The 22,815-nt window shown below is 52.2% G+C and overlaps 1 protein-coding gene across 1 annotated transcript in view; it reads right to left on the reverse strand.

The window, feature by feature from the left end:
* Positions 1-22,815, reverse strand: part of ADCY5 (adenylate cyclase 5) — a 145,414-nt gene that overhangs the window by 868 nt on the left and 121,731 nt on the right. The window contains exons 13-20 of the mRNA XM_060639765.3: positions 14,278-14,394; positions 13,746-13,910; positions 10,815-10,990; positions 9,148-9,177; positions 7,726-7,858; positions 3,850-4,113; positions 2,663-2,867; positions 1,584-1,708 (exon numbers count right to left, since the gene is read on the reverse strand). Of these exons, the coding sequence (XP_060495748.3) occupies positions 1,584-1,708; positions 2,663-2,867; positions 3,850-4,113; positions 7,726-7,858; positions 9,148-9,177; positions 10,815-10,990; positions 13,746-13,910; positions 14,278-14,394 (1,215 nt within the window). The remainder of the gene's footprint in view (positions 1-1,583; positions 1,709-2,662; positions 2,868-3,849; positions 4,114-7,725; positions 7,859-9,147; positions 9,178-10,814; positions 10,991-13,745; positions 13,911-14,277; positions 14,395-22,815) is intronic.

Below are 22,815 nucleotides of genomic sequence, written 5' to 3' on the forward strand. Positions count from 1 at the left end.
ATTGTTGAGCCAAGCCGTGACTCTGTTGTCAGGCAGCTCTGTCCAACTGTCCCCAACACACAAGGGTGGGTGGCACCTCCCTGGCAGGGGCTCTCAGGGACTGACAGCTGCTCGCCCCTAGACTTGACTGTTCGAAACAAGAAAGATGACAGCACCTACTTTGTGCCAGGCAGTGTGGCCTGTGGTCCCTGAACTGCCTGTCATTGTCCACAGTGAGAGAGGTGCAGAAGCTGAGCAGAACTGCTTAGGGCATCCACAGCATTCTGACGCTGCCCCACTGATACGAAGCATGGGCCCAGCGTGTCCACCCAAGTCTCGCTCCAGGACAGATCAGCAATGTTCCTGGAAATTGGTTTTTCACACCACAGATCGAGAGCCACTATTTATCTCACTGAATCTATGAGGTAAATACTGTTATCTCAGCCTCAGGAAACCTAAATCACTTGCCTGAGGCTACATAGCTAACAAATGGCAGAGTGTGGATTCAGTTCTGTATCCTAGTGCCCATCTCTGCTTTAGCTTTTGGAACAAAGGGGAACTCACCAGTGGCTTCAGTAATCACTGCACTATTGTAGGGCTGATGTAAGCAGCAATACAGATGAATGCCTCATGCAGGGACCCAAAAGCCGTCTGAGTACAGCCCACACGCCCCACCAGCCACCCCACAAAACCTCTGCTGAGGATCCTGGCCCTGCCTGGCTGTCAGGCCAGGGAAGAAGGGGCCAGAAATCTCTAGATGGGCTGCTGGAAGGTGACCCTACTGGGTTATCACGTGTATTCCACGAATGGGAAAGCCCTACGCAAAGGTGAGGTGCCGGGCCATTGTGTGGCTGCTGACAGAGTCCCTCACACCTGTCTGTGGGTGGGGTCGGACATTCTGCAAGCACACATTCCTTTCTCCCCAGCTGCCATCTTGTTGTCCCGTCTCCCTTTGGCACAGGGATAGAAGTGAAAGAAAGCCATTTGGCCAGGTTCCTCCAACAGCACCTATCAGGCCAGGGCCGTGCTTGGGCTGACCCTCTGTTCAGAGGTCCCACAGAAGAGAGGACTTAAGGGACATTTAAGCAGTGTCAGTGTGAGCAAAGGGCCATGAAGAGAGCAGGGTTCAAACTTGGGAAAACAGGTCAGGGAGGCTAAGTGACCTCCCCACAGCCTTATGGGGGCCCTGGGGGTTCAGAGGTACAGGAATACAGCCCAGTCCAGGGCCTCACTGTTGTCAGGAGCAGAAGGAATTAAGGGCAGTCTAAGAAAAACAAAACTCCCTGCAACCATCTTGGTGTCCCCTTGTATGCCTGGGTCTTGGCATTAGCACTCCTGGCTTAGCATCAGCAGTGGCTCCCGCCTTTACTCCCCCAATTCCTTCTGTGGCCAGTAGAGGGCTTTGCACAGGAGTGAAGATCTGTCCAAGGTCCTGAGGGCCTGAAACACAATGATCTCCAAGCTCCTGAGACAGTGCCAGCTACCTTCAAAATTGGCTGCAGAAATTCTGACTGGGGACTGTGGGCAGCTTGCACTAGGGACCTGGAGTATCAGGCAGAGGCCCCCATGGGGGTGAGCCGGGTGGTGGATGCTCCGGCACTCACCTGGATGCGGTCAGGCACACCGGTGCTGTCCATGCGGCTGGCCACGTTCACCGTATTGCCCCAGATGTCGTACTGAGGCTTGCGAGCCCCGATCACCCCAGCCACCACAGGGCCAATATTGAGCCCTGCAGGGGACAGAAGTCAGCAATGTCATCAGGGCTCAGACCAGTGCTCACCAGACTATCATTCCTCCCTTGACACTCAGCAAGTTCCTCTGGACTCAGTCTGAAGACGGCCAGTGTCCTCCAGGCCCGAGACCATGCTTTACCCTGCAGTTCCCACAAAATGCCTGCCAACCCAGACCACGGGGTCTGTTCCCACAGCACTGTTCCTGTGTCCTCGCCCCCAATCAGGTCTCAGCTCCTGCAAGTCCATCACCAGGACCACCCTCTTCAAGGACTCAGTGACCCACTGCAGCATCCCACTGCCTGTCCTTAATCATCCCTGTTGGTGGCATTTCAGTTTTCAGTTCATTCTAACCACACGTACCAGAACTCATCCTTTTCCCTCATCACTCCTGTTTCTTTCAGGGGCACAACGATTTTCATTCTTAGTACCTTGCTCCTAACCCACAGTGTCTTCTCTGTCAAGGTGATCCTCCCCTGGGCGTCTGAGCTCAGGCAGGGATGCCACCGTGACCCAGCTCCAGGAAGCAAGGCTGCCATCTCCCTCCTGGCACTTCTGCTCTCATCTGTCCACCTTCCCGGTCCTAGGCACGCCAACCCCGATCACCCTGCCCCTCAGCCTTTGCCATGCTAGCTCCCCACCTCAAATGTCCTCCCTCCTCTTCAAGCAAGAACCTTACCCAACACGCCTGGCTTAACTGACACTGTCTAGACATTTTCTGCCGTGTCTCCAAGCCCCTGGGCGCTCCCCCTCCTCTCTCACATGGGGCCACATTAAACCTCACTGTTGTGTGTGAAGTAGGACTGCAAACATAGCAGAAGCTCCCAAATAGAAACACCGTCATTTCTTAAGATGCTTCCCTCCACGACCCTCCTCTTCAGTCCTGTCAAGGCCCTGCAGCTTTTTACCCGACCTGCTCTTCCCAGGCTGAACTGGCCAGAAGGCAAGCTCACCGATCTTCATCTGGAAGTTGTTGAAGGAGTGCTCATTGATGTACTTCATTTGGTCCATGAGCTTCATGGCAAAGTCAGCCAGGGCTTTGATGTGGGTCTTGCCCACCTTGTCATATGTAGAGTCATTGAGGCCTGAGGCAGCCATGTAGGTGCTGCCAATGGTCTTGATCTTTTCCAGCTGCCTGAACCGATCCTCACTGATGATCTAGATGGAAGGAGGCCAAACCTGGGTTACCACCAAGGCTGGGGCACTGAAGTCTATGGGGGACGGGCAACAGCATGGCCCCTCATGTCCTCCCAGTTCACACAGGAGGCCCAACTCCACACCAGCTCAGTGAGGCCAACAGAGCAGGTCTCCTCCCATACTTACCCGTGTGTGGTCACTGTGAGTCACTGTCTGCCCTGCACCAAGAGCCCCAGGCCAGCCCACTAGTCACCTCAGCGTCTCTTGCCCCCAACAGGGGCTGGTGGCCATCTCCTCCCTTCCCTGGCTCATATCCCCATCCCTCCCAGGGACACCACCTCATCTTTGTCCAATGAGACACCCACCTTCTATCTCCATTGTCTGTCAAAAGCCTGCCCAGACCCAACTTCAGTCAATTCCAGCTATGCTCTGCCCCAGGAGCCTCATGGGCTGTTCCCAGCACAGCCCATTCCCAGTTCCATCCTCCTCCTCCTCCCAAGGCTCTGTATTCCCGCTGGGGTTGACCTTCTCACCCTCACCACCCAGGGGGCCCCCAGGGTCGAAATGCCCTACTGGGCATAGAACCCCCAGCACCTGGCACACACTAGGTGCTTGGCGAGGGTGTAGTAAATAAGACACGTTTGTGTTTCCGCCTCTGCTATTCCGGGCTTTGCGTCTTTGTCCTGCCTTCTCCCTTAGCCTAGGAGTCCCTCCTTCCTTGGACTCCCTCAAAGGCTGGGCCCCAGCCTGGTAGGAAAGGAATGGTGGCTGATGGAGAGTGGCTGGCAAGGTAGCTGGGCAGGGCCTCAGTGGGACAACGGACCTGCAGAGACTTCAAATTCCAAACGCCTGGGCTGGGACCCCCATTCTTCCACCTACTAGCACTGACCTTAGGCAAGCAGTGTCTCTGGGCCTGTTTTCTCCTTTGTAACACAATAGAGGAAGAAATGTAGGCAAGGTGCCTGTCTCCCTTGCCCCTCTCCTGTTTGCCCACCCGTCGCACCTCGTCAAAGTCGGCGATGATCTCATTGAGTAGTCGCAGGCACTCAACACCCTCATTGTTGGCCTCCAGCTCCACGTAGAATTCAGAGAAGTTGGCGATGGAGGCGAACATGACGGCCACACACTCACACGACTGGTAGTAGAGCTCATCATTGCGTCGCTCACGGGCCAGGAAGTGGGCGGCCACATCCTTGGGCAGGATGTTGTGCAGCAGCCGCCGGTTGTAGGCCTGCAGCTCCTCCATCTCCTCCTTTTCCTCTGTGGCCTAGGACACGGCGCCCGGTCAGGAGAGGCATGCGGCCTGCCCGCGTGCACCCGAGACCTCCACTGTGCCCAGCCTCTGTCCCCCTGCTGTCCCCACCTCTGGCTTTCCATGAGGAAGCACCAGAAAAGTGAGACACTTGTACACATCCAACTGGGCTCTGCCTGCCTGCCCCTCGGAATGTGTTGGCCCCGAAGGAGGGAACCCCGGGCTGGGAACGGGTCCTGGAAGACAGGTTGAGAGCATCCTGTCCGACCAAAGCTAGACCAAGGCAGGGGGTTACAGGGATGGCCAAAACCACAGCCCCAGTGGCCCTCCAGCTACCAAGTGCTCCACAACTGTCCACTTTCTTCTTCATATCAGGAAGTACAGCCAGAAAAGCAGTTTGATAAGGATCACTTAATAGACCAACCCCACTGGGACGATGGCTTAAAGCCCCACCAATCTCCCTGGTTCCCACCAGAGCAGACTCACCCCAGGGCCAGGAGGTACAGATGCCCCAAAGTGCCACCAGGGGTGGGATGGGCACATCACCATTGACTTTGGTTCCCCTGGGTCTGGGAAATTGGGGTTTGTGGTCACTCACCCTATAGCTTAAGAGCCCAAAAATCAAGAGGCCAACAGTGACCCACAGCCTGAAGAGCAGAGATAGTTATGCACCAAGGTGTGCAAGGAGCCATCTGACCAGAGTTCATGTGACACAGGAGGTACACAGTGCAGTCTGCTAGCTTCCTCCCCCTTGATGGCAAACAAAATGGCCCCTTTAACTGGGAGTGATCATGTTGGTAAAACAGGCAGGTAAAGGGTCATTAGCAGGGCCATTGAAAAGATCTAGCCAGCCTGCTGGGGGCTTTCCTAACTAAACGTGGAGGCCTTTCTATTTGGCTGCAGCTACAACCTCCAAAAGCACCAGGACCACTTCCCTGGCTCTCCCTGTGGATGGTGGCTGCTCATGGGGAAACTGCTGGCACACCCACCCAAAGCCACAGGACCTGGGTCCAGCAGGTAAGGTAGAAAGCTCAGGGACCCCAGGGCTCAGAGGCCTAGCCTTGCACCTGAGGTGAGAGGACCCACAGCCCATCAGTCCTAGAGCCGCTGGAAACACAGCCTTGACAATAGGGGTTATGCCTAAGGAAGTTCCTGGATCCTGAGATGCCAGGTGGGTGCAGTGGGACCTTTGCTTCTGAGATGCCTTGGGAGGCCCCTCCTCCCAAGCCACCCTCTGCCTAGCTCTGGTACAGGTGTGCCAGCGGGAGTAGGCCAGAGTGGGAATCTCTATACTTCTCGAAGGTTACTCCCTGGAAGAGCCCCAGCCGGGCCATCTGCCTTGGAAAATGCACAGGCTGCCCACAGTGCTACTACTGCTGAGACCACATGCCTGGGGGCCCATGAGCACTCTAGCTCCTTTGATCAGCCCAGCGGTGGCAGAAACATAACACATGCCCTTCCCAGAGTGCATCTGCCCAGTGCCAGGCAGCTGGTGGTGGAGGCTGGGGTTGAGATAGTCGGAGACTGGTTACTGCAGGGAGCACTGGCCAAGGCCCCAGGGTTCTGACCAGGAACTCCCGCCACATCTGGACAACTCTGCCCTGAGATGTGACGTTGGGCAGCTCCCAACACAGCCAACCGCTTCTAGGATTGGGCTCTGGCCAGGTGGAGGGCTCAGGGGTCCACAGCCCCCTTGCTGATCCTAATAAGGTCAATGCTGTGGGAGAGGGATAAGACCTGAGACCCAGTGGTCTGGCCAGGAGCAGGCTTGTGGGTAAGGGTGTGTTCCTGGTACAGACGCTTCAGAGAAGCGAAGGACCTCGGGCTTCCCCAGCTCACTGCCAGCACCACACCCACCCACCATGACCTTAGATTCAACAGCAAAATTAGCTGCTGAGTTAGACTGGAGGGGTGGGGAGCACCCGACTATCACTCACCCAACCCAAGGACCTGTGTTCAGGTTTTTGCCTGTTGGTATGTATTTGATGTTGTTCCACCTCCCAAAAGTCCTGGAGGAGGACGGGAGATGAAGGGACATGTAAGCATCATGAGCCTGTTGCAGGGGTTCAGTGGAGAGAGGCTGACACGCCTGCCAGGTAGAGACATGCTCACCCCCAACCCCACACACCTGTGTACAGGCCTTAATTGTTTTCAAAATGGGAGGGGAGCTGCGGTTGCCTGAACACTGGGGTGGGGTTGTGAGGGAAGCTCAGACTGCTCTGTTCAGCCCTGGCAGGCAGCCTCACTTCGACCCTGCGTACTGAGGAGCTAGACAAAGAAGCGGGGTGGGGTGACAGGGCAGCAGGTCACAAAGGCAGGCTGAGTGGCAGGCTCACCTGTCCCTTGCTTCCAGCCCTTTCTCGAGATCTTTGCCACACAAATGAGTGGCAGGACAGCCACTGTCTTGGGGGTGGGGGACTTCCTCAGGGCTCACATGGGAGGTGGGGTGCGAGTGAACAGAGAAGTGGAGGGAAATCAGCCCCAGGTCCCACAGAGCCTGGTGAGCCCCTAGGAGAGAGCTGGGGCCTCTGGGGAGCTTCCCCAGAGGCATGAGGGGCATGAGAGCTGGGAGGAGGCAGGGAGGCAGCAATCTGAGCCAGGAAGGTATGGCCTCACACTGGATATCCCCCGGGTCCCTCCCAACCCAGGGATGATAAGGGGGCATTCCACATGCAACAGTTTTCCCCCAACCTCAGGGCATCCATTCAGTGGGGAATCTCAGCCAACCTCCTGCGAAACACAGCAGGGGCCACTGGATGCTCCCATCCTTAAGAATGAAGTAACTGGAATAACAGGTCTGAGGCTGCCCACAGGGAAGACTTTCTCACCGTGGGCGCCCTCTCCTGGACCTTCTGAGTCAGTCCAGCAGGTAACAAGCAGCGGCTGGGTCCATCACTAGCACCTGGAGCATCACCCTGTGTGTGGCCCAGTGGCATCCCCTCCTCCGGGTTTTGACACCATCAGGGCACAGGGCACAAAGCCTGGAGGCTGGAGCACTTCCCTGGGCACTAGCACCCCACTGCCTCTGCCCCTACCTGGACCACCTCTCCCCAGGGCCAGGGCACAACCACCTGTCCAGGCTTCCGGTTGATGGTCTTTGATGCCCCCTCCATCCATTCTCCCCTGGAAGAGTCTTCAAGCCAGTTCTGGTCACATCAGGCCCTGCTCAGGAGCCTGTGGGACCAGCTCCTGCACTGCAGCCTCTGTGACATGGGGACTACGAGTCCCACAGTCCTCACCTCCTGCCCGCTCCCCTCTCTCCCGACTCCTCGCTGCCCACACTACAGACTAGAGGCCATGCCTCCCCTCTGTCCCTGCCTCTGGATGCACACAGCAATGCCTGGCCAATATTTGTGACTTAAGAGCATATGTCTTGGGCCCGTCAAAGTCCCAGCGCTGTCAAGGGTGGGATGGTTTGGAATAAGCTCCAGGGTTTTGGCTCTTGGCTCCAGAAAGCAGGGAGCAGACCTGCTGGGACATGGGGCACAGATTAGTGGGACTGAGCAGGACACCTTTTCAGTGCAGGACGAAGGCTCAGCCAGCCCAGGTGATGAACTCGTTCACTCACAAAGTGCTGCGAGGACTGGGTGTGTCCCCCATCCCAGTTCCAGTCCCGGGGCCACCCACCTGCAGTTTCCAGAGGAAGTCCAGGCGGGCGGTGGACTCCACTTGCTGGGCATGCAGGTATAGGGCCAGCACGAAGACTGAGATGATGATGGGCGTCACCACCTTCAGCGCCACCTTGGTCGCATGTTCAGGGCTGCAGGCAGGAGGCAGATGCCTGGCACCTCATGGCAGGCTCAGAGGCCCCCTCAGGCCTTTGTCTTCCTCCTACTACTCCCCCTTCTCCTTAACCTCCCACTCAAATTTTGCCTGAGGTAATGCCTCCTCCAGGAAGCCGCCTCAGCTGGCAGCCCTGTCTCAGCCCCTGCTCACACCAGCAGCTCAGCAGCCATTACTCCTCTCCTGATGCCCACCTCTCCCCCATCACTGGGCAGCTTCCCTCTGGTCACATCAGGGGATAAATGAGGCCCTTGTAAAAGGCAGCATGTACATCCCAGGTGTCTCCCAGTGGACAAGATAGCGGCCGTGGGCATAGTAACAAGGGAGCCAGGCAGGCCATACTGGCCGTCTCTGGGCTTTGGGCAAGTCTCTTAACCTCAGTTTCCTAATCTGTAAAATGGGATAACAATACCCACATTTTAAGAATTAAAGATACCAGGGGCACCTGGGTGGCTCAGCGAATTAAGCGTTCAACTCTTGATTTCAACTCAGGTCATGATCTCACAGTTGTGGGATCGAGCCCCTGCATCGTGCTCCATGCTGAGCATGGAGCCTGCCTGGGATTTTCTCTCTGTCCCTCCCCTGCTTGCGCTCTCTCTCCAAAATAAATAAATAAATACTAAAAAAGAAAAATACTGTACACAAAATTCCTTGTATAGCACCTGACAAACAGTAGGAACTCCACACCTGGTAGCTAATAATGACTAATTGCATTCCTGTTAACATTAATACATACTCTTCATAAAAGCTGCTCTCCCAAACCCTGCTTGCTCCCTGTCCCAGCAGAGAGCCTGAGCCTTGAACACTGCACAGACTCCCTGACCAGCAGTAGCCCTAGTGCAGGGCCTACCCCACAAAGCCCACAGGCCTTGCTGGCCCCTCTCTTCTGGCAGGGAGCCAGGGGGCACCAGCTCCTATTCTCCTGGGCCTGGAGTCTGACACATGCTCCTGGGGAAGAGTGGGAAGCCAGATGCTTTAAGGTGAGGTCTCTGGAAATGACCTGTGTGTCCTAGGTCATCTTGGGCTGGTGGGAATCGCACAAGAAAAGAAGGGCATCTACCCAATGAGGCATCCTTGGTCCCTGGGGAGTAAAGGGCTTCCCTGCCCCCTCCAGCCTTCTCCTTCACTGCCCACCTTGCCTCAGAGGCCCCCTCCCCAATGGGCACCACCACCTTCTCTGCTGGGCCCTGGGCTGCTGGCCTCTGGCAGCTCTAGGCCAAGGGCAGGGAGAGGCTGTGTCAGAGGACTTGGAGAGTATCCACTCACCACTGGGAGGTCCCGTTGTTGCTGAAGTCTCTGTGAACAGGAAGCGGGGAGGGCTGTTCGGGGCTGCTCTTCCACATGGGCAGTCTCCACTCCCGCTCTGCCCCCCTCCCCCGTTCTGTCTCCCACCTTGCTCTGCCCCTCCCACCGCCGTGCTCCCCCACCACTCCCAGCCCTGCTGCCCCGTGCCTGATACCACTGCCCCCACTACGGTTGCTCCCTCATCCCCCCCCCTAACACCCCTCTGGATCCAAGGAGACTTTCAGGATGGGAGGCTTACAGAAAGCCCAGCCCCAACTGGCATCTGGTCTCCATGACCACAAATCACCCAGCCCATACCTGGGACCCTGGGGCCCCCCAGCACCTCCGCCTGGACAGAAGCCAGCCCAGCCACCACCCCAGCCCTTTGCTGCATCCAGAGGAGAAGAAACACTACACCTATGCTGTGTCCAGTGTAGTTACCACAGCCACGTGTGGCTAGAGCCTTCAAGTGTGGCTAGTACAAGCTAAAATGTCCTGCAAGTGTAACATAGATACTAGGTTTTGAAGAATTAGTGTGGGAAAAAATATAATAGGTTTCATGAATCATTTTATATTGACTACATATTAAAATAATATCTTGAATATATTGGTTAAATAAAAATATGAAATTTGTAGGCTTTGCCTTTTTAACATAGCTACTAGGAAAATTTTAAATTACATTGCATTATTTATCCATTGGACAGTGCTGCCCTGGAGCCAAGCCAGGGACTCCCAAACCAGAAATGACCTCTGTTCTCTGCTGCTGCTTCAGCAAAGGGAGGGGATGGGAGAAGAAACATGGTAGACCCTCAAGAAATATTTTTGGATGAATGGATAGATGGATAAATGGATCCCATCCTATAACTTGGAGAAAACACAGTTAGCTGCATTTTCTCAGGAGACACAGACCTGTCACATTTTTTGCACTTCCCAGTGTATATGTGTGTGGGGGGGGGGGGGGAGGATAGAGTGATGGGAAGAAAAGAGCATTGATATCAAGCATTTTACCTACATTTTACTACTATAGGTATTATTCCCAATTTACTGGGAGCTAGGTAGCCTGAGGCACAACTCCCATGCCTGCTACCTAGATGTGGGACCTAACGACTCACCATCATAACTAGGAGCCTTTGAGCAGTGCACAGACTACCCAACCATCCTGGCAGCCCTGTCGACCTTGCTAAGTTGCTCTGAGGCTGAAAAGGGATAATGTATGTCCCAGTGCCTAGCTCGAGGCAGGACATAGAGCCCATGAACAACAAAGGCTGTTCTTTTGCTCTCACAGACCTTGCCGTCCAGCTCTGTTGAATCTTTACCCCTCTGGGCCTGAAGTGCCACAGGCAGATGGAGTTAAGTGAAAATAGCTCATCAGAGACTGTCCTGAACAAATGAGGAACAATTCACTGAGGCCTGAGGGCAGGACTGAATAACAAACTGGAGGGGACAGCAGGACCTACTCACCCTGAGGCCACTCCCCCACCCACTGGGAAAGAGAGGAGGAAGACTAGACACTGGTGCTTTGCCCAGGTGGTAGGCTGGGGGGCAACGCAACACTCCCCTCGCAAGGGCCCCCTGCAGCCCAGGTTCCCAGCCGCCCGCTCTTCCAACCTCCCTGCACTGCCCCAGACCCAGTGTGGGGAGCCACCTACATGGCATTGGCGGTGACCAGCAGGTCGGCGTTGTCAAAGAGCGTGACGCGGGGCACCTCAACAATGAGCACGTATGTGAGCTCAATGGCCAGCATGAGCACCAGCTTCCCAATGCAGCTGATCTGCAGGAACACGGAGCAGGCCAGCAGGCTGAGCAGCACGCTGTAGGTGAAGTACTGCGGAAAGAGGGCAGCGGGCTTCAGGGCCCTGGCCCCACCCTTCCCGGCCCCACGCCCCGCCCCCCTGAGCCAGCCACGTTTAGGCTGATGCGAACTTGTGACGTAACCAGAAGGGCCCTGGTTAGGAACCAGAAGATGGGGCTCTAGGCTGAGTCTGGCCAATGCTGGCAGCAGCGCCCAGTGGTTAGAGCAGAGCTCCAGGCTCAGGCAGACTCGAGTCGTAACTCTGATTCATTGTGGACTGTTGGTGTGACTTGCGCCATTTATTCAACTTAGTTCTAAGCCTCATTTTCCCCATCTGCAAAAGCTCCAATGTCACCGGCTCACCGCTGCCGTTCCATGAGAGGAAGCGCCTGGTTTCCTCAGTAACTGCAGACAGCACAGGCCCCAGCCCCTGACCTGCAACGTGAAATCCCACGGTTTGCAAACCAAAACTATTTTCATGACTAATGTGGTGGCAACATCTGAACTGGCCTTATTTGGTGACAAAGCCTGCCCCACGTGATATGATGCTAATTATCATCTTTAGCCTGCTTCTGGGGACGATTCATACATTTTGCTGCAGAAATATTACTGTATTTCATTATCAGGTGCTGCCCAGGCTACACTGGGGGTGTGAGATACTCTTTCAAACTCTGAAAAATTCCAAAGTTCTGAATCTATCTGGCCCAGAAGGCTGCAGACCAGGGATTGTGTCCCTACACGATTTACCCTGGGGAAGTCCCTTCTGGTCTTGGAGCCTCGGTTTCTTTCTCAGACAATAGAGGAGCTGAACCAGAGACCTCGGAGGTTCCTTTCTGCTCTGTCGTCCCCTGATGCTAATCCTAGACATGCCACCGTCGTTATTTTGTTCTTTCTTTTAAATTTAGCATCATGACTTCTGAGTCAGGCACTCAGACTCACTATGCACTTCCTTTGCTTTGGGCTGGAGGCCAAATGGCAGTGGGGGACGCTCCCAGGTTGGACCTTGAGCCTCTTCAGGCCTTCAGGAACCCAGAGAGGGGATACAGAGGGCCCCCTGGGAGGGGCTAGCCTCAAGCCACTACCTGGAACAGGGGCAGAGGAAGGAGTAGGGGGGGGGGTCCACCCAGATAAAAACAGCCCCAAGGATAATAATCCTGTCCTTGGGGGTGGGGGGGGGAGGGCGGGGAGGGAGCCCCCAGGGCCAGCCTGGATGCCCATTCAGACCCTGAGCCAGAGAGCCAGGAGGCCAAGGCTTACAGGTGGTGTCCCCAAGGGCCTTGGGATCTGTGAGGAGTTGCTGAATCAGAAGACTTGTGAGCCCGAGAGCTCTGTAGTCATCAAGGCCTGGGGTCAGTGGGACTGGAACTGGTCAGACTGGTGAGGGCTGAAGGCTGGGACCAACCATGTCCCTCAAGTGAGGAGCTGGAATAAGCCCTACAGCCACCATCCCCACTCTCTTCGCCCATTCCTCAGCATCTGCCATGAAGCAGCAAACACCAAGGGGCAACTGTCAGATCAAACAAGCCCCTGCTTCTCAGCAAACAGCCCTCAAGCAGCAGTTCCTGTGAGCTCCGCCAGCTGCACGAGGGAGCAGAGGCAGAAGGGAGACTCGGCTGCCCCCCCCGCCCCCCCCACCGCCCCGGCAGGTTGGGAGGGCTCAGCCGGACCCAGCGGCAGGTGGAAGAGAGGCGCTTGTCTAGGTGAATGCTGGCGGGAGTCCTGCCCTTCATGGAGGTTCCCTTGTCCCATCTGTACAGGGGAGATGGATTGGGCTCATTCCCAGGGCTGGGGGAGGGAGGCCAGCTCTGTGACTGCCCCGGCGGCCCTCACTGCAGTTCTGGACCTTTCTGTGAGTCACGGGGCCCTTTTGGAACTGGATGAAAGCTTGGACTTTCCCCAGAAAAGGGTAACAACTACCATCACCTCACAGGTTCCATGAGAGCCCCGAAGGCAGCTGGGGTATGGGAACTACCCAGTGCGTGCCGTAGATGCCCTGGGCTGGAAGCCTGGCCTCAGGCTCGGAGAGCTTCCTGAGGAAAAGGTGAATGAAGCACCACACATACCATCGGCACTTAATGCATGCTGCTCTCTAAGGGTTCTCGGTGTTTAAACCCAATAACCTATGGGTATGATTTCTTTGGGGGTGATGAAAATGTTCTACCTAGATAACGACGATGGCTGCACACATCTGTGAATATCCTAAAAGCCACTGAATTGTATGTACACTTTGAATGGGTGACCTCGATGGCAGTACTGGGTTGGGACTGGGTTCCTTTGCTTCCCTTCCTGCTCTCTGGCCCATAGCAGAGAAGCTCAGGCAGGTTCTCCTGAGGCAGGCCTGCTCCAAAGTGGAGGGTCCACAAACAGCTCTGCCCTCAGGTTAAGGCTAAGAATTCTGGAGCCAGACGACCTGGGTGAAAGCTCTGGCTTTACCACTTCCTAGCTGTGTGACCTTGGGCAAGCGACTTACCCTCTCTGTGCCTCACTTTCATCTGTGTAAAAAAGATATTAACAGTGTCTATGTCAAAGGGCTGCTGTGAGGACGAAATGAGTAAATCTATGTCAAATACTCAGCACAGTGCCTGGCCCACGGCAAGCATGCTGTTTTACTGTTGCATGGAGAAGGCTGGCCTCGTTCACTGATGTACGGCACACGGACTGAGAGACTGGGATAGGGTCTCTGGGATGGCTATGAGCTTGAGAGCCCTTGACTCCCCCAGAGCAGCCAAAGGCAGAGAGGGAGCGGGGCAGAGGGGTCTGTCTGCACCCAGAGCCCCCTGCCCATTACCTCGGGGAAGTTGCAGTTGGGCCAGGGGCTGCTGCAGAAGCCCTGCTCATCACCCAGGCTGTAGTTGACTGCCGACTCCACCACATGGCACGCGTTGACCTGGCTGGTGCTGATGTTGTGCTCATCCGCCAGGCAGCCGAACAGGTCCTTGGAGTTACACATGAACTAGGGGCAGCGGGGGAGAGGGTCAGCTGTGGGGGCCAGGCGAGGGCAGCCCATCTCCACAGGGCAGCGGGTGTCTGTCCACCCTGGTCTCAGGTGCAGCCTGACACTGACGGGGGGGACAGGAGAGGAGCCTGGAAGAAGTCAAGGAGCCAGCAAGGTTGGCCCGGCTGCCCAGGCTAGGGCTCATAAACGTCCCCTGGGGACTTCCTGAGTCTTTCTGGTCCCTCCAGCCTTGAGAGCAAGGAACTAAAAGCCTGTGTGAGAGGCTTTAGGAGTCAAATCTGAATCCAGACCTGAGGGGAAGACCGAATGAGAAATTCTGGGGGAGAGGGAGCTCCAGGGAGGCGTGGGGGGTGGAGCCACCTACCATGTTGACAAAAGCCGACAGGAACACCAGGGTGATGGTGAACACTCCGACCAGGGTGCTGTTCGTCTTGGACCGCACGATCTTCCTGGAAAGGGTCTGCAGCGGGGCCGGGAAGAGCTGAACCAAGGGAAGAGGAAGGAGAGAGACAGAACAGAGTTCAGTGAGGACTCTCCAGACCACCATAGAGGAGCTGGGGAGCCCTCCCTCCCCTCCATCTTTGTCTCGTGCCAGCATAACCCCAGGTCCTTTCTGAACGCCCTCCTAGTGTGCAACTGTGCGATGGCTCACACCACTGACCCACTGCTCCCGGCCGACGACAGCACAGAATCTGCGGCTGGCCAGGAGTGAGTCTACCTGGGAAGCTTACAGGGGAGAGAGGCGTGGTGGAAGGAAAGGTGCTATCCTGCCCCCAGCAGAACAGAGGAAAAGGCACATGAATCCGCCATGTGAGTTCTGGGCCAGTCAGGGTTACAATCAGGCAGTTAAGGAAGCCTGGAAGGTCCCAGAACTTTCCCAAGGAGGGTCAGAAGGCTTCTTGGCAGTAAGACGCTGTGGGCCTGAGGACTTGGAGAAAACTTAGGGTCTGAAGGGAGGAAATGGGCTTGTGAGAAGGGGACAGAGTAGCATGTGAGCAGGAGGGTGGGGCCCTAGACAAGTGAATTAAGCGAACCTTTTTTTCAGGACTCCCATTGATCTCCTGTTTCCCCTCACCTACCCTCCCTACATTTCCTTCAATTAGACAAACAGCATGTCCAACCAAAGACCCACCTCAATTTTGGTAGCTAAATGACCCAGTCCACTGTATCTACACAGTTGGCTTTGTCCACCATGGCAGGTGCCAGGGGTAAAGGCAGAGTGGGGAGTTAATTGGTTAATGGGTATAGAGGTTCAGTTTGGGAAGATGAAAAAGTTCTGGAGACGGACAGTGATGATGGTTGCACCAGAGAGTGAATGCATTTAATGCTGCTGAACAGTACATTTAAAAAGGTTACAATGGAGAATTTTGTATTATGTACCATTTAAGAAAGAAAGCAAAAAGACAACCCAGAGAATAGGAGAAATTGTTGCAAACCATATCTCTAATAAGGGTCTTGCAACCAGAATACAGTAGTCTCCTCTTACGCATGGGGATATATTCCAAGACCCCCCCCAAGAGACCTAAAATTGTAGACAGTACAGAAATGCATATATACTATGCTTTGTCCTATATACATACACTTAGCATAAAGTTTGATTTATAAATTAGGCATGGTTAGAGATTAATAACAATAACTAATACAAAAGCATAACAATTACAAAAATATACTACAATAAAAGTTATGTGAATGTGGTCTCTCCTCTCTCTGAAAATATCTTATTGGATTCACCCTTCTGCTGACGATGTGAGATGATAAAATGCCTACGTGATGCAAGGAAGTGAGGTGAATGATGTAGGCACCGTGAGGTAGTGTTAGGCTACTACTGACCTTCTGACGATACGTCAGAAGGAGGGTCATCTGTTTCCAGACCACAGGAACTGAAACCATAATAAATGAAATCATGGATAAGGGGGGGACTACAGTATACAAGGAGCTCTTACAACTCAACAATAAGACAACCCAATTTAAAAATGGGACAATGATTTGAATAGGTATCTCTCCAAAGAATCTATACAAATGGCCAATGAGCACATGACATGAAAAGATGTTTGTTGTGAGTCATCAGGGAAATGCATATCAAAAACATGAGATACCACCTCACACCCACCAGGATGGCTATAATCAAAAAGTCAGGTGATAACAAGTGTTGGTAAGGACATAGGGATATCAGAATCCTCATCCATTGCTGGTGGGAATGTAAAATAGTGCAGGTGTTTTGGAAAACAGGTTGGCAGTTTCTCAAAATGATCAACAGTTACCATATGACCCAATAATTGTACTTGTAGGTATATACCCAAGAGAACTGAAAACGTAAGTCCATGTAAAACCTCGTATACAAATGTTCATAGCAGTACTATTCATTATAGCTTGAAAGTGGAAACTACTCAAATTGATAAACTAAATGTGATATTTCCACAGAATGGAATATCATTTGGCCATGAAAAGGAACAAAATGTTTTTACATGATATGAGAGTATATGCTAAGTGAAAGAAGACAATCTCAAAAGGCCACACGTTGTAGGAGTTCAGGAAAATTCATACGGACAGAAAGGAGAGTTTGAGGCTGCCAGGGGCTTTGGCGAGCAGGGAATGAACAGCGACTGCTAACAGGTATGGGGTTTCTTTTCAGGATGATGACAATGTTCTGGAATTATAGTGGTTAACAGTTGCCCAACTTTATGAATATACTAAAAACTACTGAATTACAGTTTCATCCACCTTCATAAAGGTGCATCTTATAGATGTGAATTGTATCTCCATAAGGAACTTATTACACAGCTCTTACCAGCTGCCTGACCCTGGGAAAATCATCAAGGGCTCTGAGCTGCAGCTTTCCTATTTATATGTAGGGGAGATCTATCTCCCAAGGTGGCCATGAAGACTCGGTGAAATGATGCATACTAAAGTGCTTCGTGAGCTGCTAAATTCAATAGAAAATTTACTTAATATTTGCATTTTTAAAGAGCTCTATTGCCAGTAAGAGTGAAAATCCCTGTTTCCTATTGAAGGACTTTTTTGTTTCATAGCTGGGGAAAGTGTTCTGGCACTAGCATGAGGATCCCACTCTGAAAAGGTATGACAGATGGTTTCTAATTTTTGTCTGCTTGAAATGTTGCCATTCCATCCTATGCCCCGACCCATGTTATTTAAATAATTTCAGTTCCAATCACCCTATCCATCAATTGAAGGGTTTCTTTTATTATTTTGCACTCACCGATGAGATGTAGGCAAAAGTTATTAGTTATTAGAAATTGGCTGGGGAACAGGATATGCACACGGGCTTGCTTCCCAGGGAAGGTGGGACCAGGAGCCCCACAGGGGCCACCCAGAGGCCGGGAGAAGAACTGCAGGCTATTTTTAAAATTCAGTCTGGAAAAGTACTTCACATCTAACAAATGATTGACTTTTAATGCACTGGCTTGCTACAAGCCGATTTCCTTTGTCATCCTTTAAAAAGACCTGCTCTTCACTTTAAAACTTCAAATCTCCAGAAGATTTGACATCCTGCTCTGGTATCAGTTGATATAGAGTATCTCATCTCCTGTAGTCAAAAAGTTCATCTGTATGTTGACCCTAACTCCCATCATATTAATCCCAGTGCGGACGGTGAACGTCTTCACCTGGACAGAGTTTTCTCACAGAGATCTTGCCACCAGATCTTGGAGACTATTTTTTTTTCCAGCAGGATAATTGTGCCTGTGCAAACAATTGTTCAATGCCTGCTCACTCTCAATTAGAGCTCAAAAAACAAAACAAAAACAAAAACAAAAGATTAAAAAAAAAAATTCCAAACCAGTACATTCCCAGTCCGATGAACTCAAATCAATTCAACATGAAATACAGGAGTGGGGACATAATTAATAAACCATGACTGGGGTGAAGGACAGTTTTGATCTCGGCCACTCTGAAAACCTCCAGGCAAATTGATGACCAGCCTGGGGTCCTGGTTCTGTGATGTGGGGTCAGGGTATTGCAGAGATGAAAAAAGGTGATGAAATCTAATGGAAAAAAAATGAAGAAAACAGCCTTTTTGACAAGAAACTGATTTTAAAAAGCAGTAGCTCCTACTTTACGACATTTTTTTTTTTTTTTTAAGATATAAAAACTGCAGAGGCCAAACAAGGCAGGCTCCACACCACTGCACTCCCTGGGGTCAAATGGACATATTAACAAAGGCAGAGTCTTTGGGAGGAAGGACTGTGGCTCTGGAATCTAGAACCACTGGGGTTTAAATCCCAGCTATGGCACCTCCTAGCTCCAGGGCTTCAGGAAAGCTGCCTAAGCTCTCTGAGCCTCACTGACCCCATCTGCAGTATGGATGTGATAAACGCCCTCTTCAAAGCTTAGAAAACACAGCTCGAAGTGCAGAGCTGGGATGTGGACCCTCAACTGCCTGACTCAACAGCCATGGGATGAACTGAAGATACGCCTCCTGGAGTGAAACGCTCTCTATCCCCAAAGAAATGTGTGTCTGGCAAAATGTATCCTCTAATAGACAAAACGTGCCCCTGAGCATGCTAGGAGAAGGTGAGTGTGGGGCTCTAAAGTCCCCACAGGACAGAAGATACCTAAGAGGTAAGAGGTACTGTAGTGTAGTAAGACCCTATTTCAAAAACTGGGGACAGTAGCCAGGCTGGGGTAGAAAGAAGTGCCAGCAAGGGCAGGGGGGTGCGGTGGTGGACTTCAGGCTGCAGGGAGGGAGAAGAGGTTTCTGGTGACTACACAGAGCACACAGAGCCTAGAAGCAGCCCTGGCCACAGTTCCCAGGAGCTCAGGCAGTCAGGTCCCGGGAGTCTGTGGGAGACAAGCTAAGAGGAGCCAGCAGCCTGGAGGATGGAGATTTAAATACACACATGTATACACCTGTGCACACAAGCATGCACACACACGCCAAGAGCTATGTGGCCAAGTACTCCTTCTGTGCCTATCTACTCCCAAGCTCCAAAATGCAGGAAAGGAGTCTGGCCTTCCAAGTAAGAACATGCTAATGAGCCACAGTAAAGACAGGGGGCCCAAACCAGAAGGTGGGGAAAGGAGGCAGCCAACCTCTTCTACCCATCTGAGTGGAGGTAGGAGAAATGCTAGCATTGTCAGAAACAAGCATAGGAGGATGGGGCAGAAGTCACAGGGAGGCTGATGGAACAGTCAGAGGTGCCCAAAAAGAGGAGAGGCTGTACTCAGGAGACGTGACTGAGCTCACCATCCCTGAAGGTAATCAAGCAGAGGCCAGCCCATCCTTATTATCACAAAGGGATTCCAGTCTCAGGTGGGTGTCTGGGCTGCTTCACTGCTCCAGCCATTCCCAATTTGAGATTCTGAGTCCGGACCCTTGTGTGATGGCAAGGAGGGATGCAGCGTGGCTTTTTCTTTTCTTTTTAATTTTTTTAAAAATTTTTTTTAACGTTTATTTATTTTTGAGACAGAGAGAGACAGAGCATGAACAGGGGAGGGGCAGAGAGAGAGGGAGACACAGAATCTGAAATGGGCTCCAGGCTCTGAGCTGTCAGCACAGAGCCCGATGCGGGGCTCGATCTCACGGACCATGAGATCATGACCTGAGCCGAAGTCAGACGCTTAACCGGCCAAGCCACCCAGGCGCCCCTCTTTTTTAATTTTTTTAACGTTTACTTATTTTTGAGAGACAGAGAGAGACAGAGCATGAGTGAGGGAAAGGCAGAGAGAGAGGGAGACACAGAATCTGAAGCAGCTCCAGGCTTTGAGCTATCAGCACAGAGCCTGACACAGGGCTCAAACCCACGAACCGTGAGATCATGACCTGAGCTGAAGACAGACGCTTCACCAACTGAGCCACCCAGGCACCCCTCAGCATGCCTTTTTCTAAGACAAGCAGCTGTGGGGCCCAGGGCAGCACAGATGCCAAGGGAAGGGAGGAGCGACGTGTGCAGATGCTCAGACTGGCCTTCTGAGACGGCATCGCCAGAAGAAAAGAAGTGCTCCAGGGATGATCCTTAGGGCAAAGCAGCCCAGAGACCGCGGGGCCCTGAAGGGAAGCCGATGCTCTGAGCAGCGAGGCCAGGAGACCAAGACACCAGGTTAGCCCCAAGTCCCCAGAGATGTCTGTGAACCAGATCATGCTGTGTCAGGAGAGGACCAAACAGGCCCACCATGAAAAGGCCATCGGAGCACTCGGTAGGAAGTTCCAGAAAAACTTTCCCACAAAAAGGACCCAGGAAGCCATTCCCTGACAGACAGCTGATACAACTAACTTGGCTAATCCGACTAATTCAGTCGATACTTTCTTCACATTTCTCTCTACAAAAAGGTGAAAACATCGACATTTGAGCAAGTAAGGCCACGCTGTATTGGGGAAATGGGAAAACAAATGGAAAAGAGAAAGAAACCATGTCTGACAGAGCTGCCTGGCTTTGGATCCGCTGGGCTCATGCTGCAGGTAATTTAGAACTGTCATATCTCATCAGAAAGCCACTGCCCATGACTCCTGAAAAACTGTGCAAGTAAGATGAGAAATGTCTGGGTTCTGCTAAAGGGCAAGTGTTTTCGAAGTGAAAACAGAATGACACAGAAAATTCCAGTTCAGTCAGCTATAGGGCAATACCTTGAAAAGGTGATAAAATCAACTTTTAGTCCATGCACCTGCAGGCAGTGTGCAGTGGGGTCCAGGACAGGCCGCGCCCGGCATTAGGGAAAGCGAGGCCAGTCCACCCTGCTGCACAGATGCCAGAGAAGTACCCCTGTCACATCTCAGTGTGCAAACAGTTCATCCACATGGAAGAGGAAAGAATAATGAAATGGAAGAGGAGTTCAAGCTACAAACAACTTCTCCAGTGAGGGTCTACTTCCCAGAAAGTGGAGAAATGCTGAGAAGATGGCGCATCAGAGGGGGGGGGGGGGGGAGGTGCAGGGAAATGCAGTGAGGACCTCAAGGTGGGTACTACAGTCTACTTGACTCCTGGCCCAAAGGCCCAAATCAGCAGGTGTCAGATTTGTTATGCCAGGGAGCACTTTTCTCCTTAATAGTTTATAGAAGCTCTATATCTATAAGCTGGAAGCAGCAGCCTCTCCTGGTTGAGGGGGGTGTGTGCGGAGGGGCGAGGGATGGAGTGGGTGGGGGACAGGCACTCCATCCACCAGGCTCTCCCGCCGAGGGAACCCTGGCCACCACAGAAGCGTCAGAAAAATCACTGAGCTGGATAAAGGAATTGAGAATAAAATTATTGAAGGTGACATTGATTACAAAATAGATGGATTCAAAAAAACACGAGGCAGGAATGATTTTCATAAATAATCTCAAACAGTGGCAAAAAGAATTCACTGGACCAAAGTATTAACTCAAAATAGCCAGTGCAGGCGGGGCCATGAGCCTTCCTCCCCCACCTCCACTCCCCCCTACCATCAGGAACACATGCCAATCAGGAAACGTAAATGAAGTCAGAGCAGCTCAGATTTCTCAAAGGAGGGAACAGGAAAGAGAGAAGTCTAGATTCTAGTTTTAAAATTGTAGACTACATATAGCTTTGATTCAGACTTGAATAAGCTCATTGGGTACGTCCAACAATGACTTTGCCTCAATTTATAACTTAAAAAGAGAGACGATTCTTTTGGATGTTCAGGTAAAGAATGTTTACAAGGCCTTTTTAGCTATGGTGCACCTTTTTTCTTAGGTTGTTGTGACTTTACTGTGGTAAAATACATGTACCATAAAATTTGCATTTTGGGTGCCTGGGTGGCTCAGTCAGTTAAGCGTCTGACTTCGGCTCAGGTCATAATCTCACGGCTTGTGAGTTTGAGCCCCGCATCGGGCTTTGTGCTGACATTTCAGATCTTGGAGCCTGCTTTGGATTCTGTGTCTCCCTCTCCGCTCACACTCTGGCTCTCTCTCAAATTAGTAAATAAACATTAAAAAAAGATAAAAAATTTGCATTTTAACTGTACAAATTAGTGGCATTAATTATATGCATAATGTGCAAACCATTACCACTCTATTTCCAAAATGCCCTAGTTCCAAAACCCTTCCATCACTCGATACAGAAACTCTGTACCCACAAAGCACTAATTCTCCATTCCCCATCCTGACAACCTCAGGACCCTCTATCTGCTTTCTGTCTCTATGAATTTGCCTATTCCAGATATTCTGTACAAGTGGAATCATACAATACATGTCCCTTTGAGTCTGGCTTCTTTAAGCATGTTTTCAAGGTTCATCCATATTGTAGCGTGTGTCAGAACTCCATTCCCTTCTGTGGGTAGGTAACAGTCCATTGCGTAGATATACCATTTTTGCTTATCTATTCATCTGTTGATGGACATTTGTGTTGTTTCCCCCTTTTGGCTACTGTGAATGTACCATGTACTTTCACAGCCACGAGATAGAGAAAGTGGAAGTGCTCCCGAGGGAAAAAGCAGGTTGGGAGTGAGGTGTAGGGGCAAGACAACAGAAAGACCAAAAGGCAGGAGGTGACTCAACACAGACTTGAGGAAGGAGCTGGTGGAGAGGCAGGGGACTAGGATTAAACCCTACGAGGCAGTGAAGTCACTGGCCAAGCACACAGCTCAACACGCCAACTGACCCAGGCCCACCCTGCCTCTCTCGGGGTGTCACCTTCTGTATCCGCTCAGGGGGAGGGCTAAATCACTCCGGAGGATTCCCAGTTGGGGGGTGGGGGGGGCTTCCAGTTCTGACAATTAGTCCACCAAGACCTTGACCATTAGGTAATTAAACAATTAACAGTCTAACAAAATACCCTGCTTAGAGTGTGGAGAGAGAAAGGGGACTCTGGAGGCGACAAAGGTCCAATCCTTCCAGAAGAAGAATGTGGTTCTTACTGCAGTGTGTGTAGGGAATGATGGCAGAGTCTGCCCCTGCACCCTGCCCAGGGCTTGGCTCCAAGTGAGTGTTGAGGAGGAGCAGAGAAATGGT

Source organism: Panthera onca, chromosome C2 (assembly GCF_046562875.1).
Source record: "Panthera onca isolate mPanOnc1 chromosome C2, mPanOnc1 haplotype 2, whole genome shotgun sequence".
Classification (NCBI taxonomy): Eukaryota; Metazoa; Chordata; class Mammalia; order Carnivora; family Felidae; genus Panthera; species Panthera onca.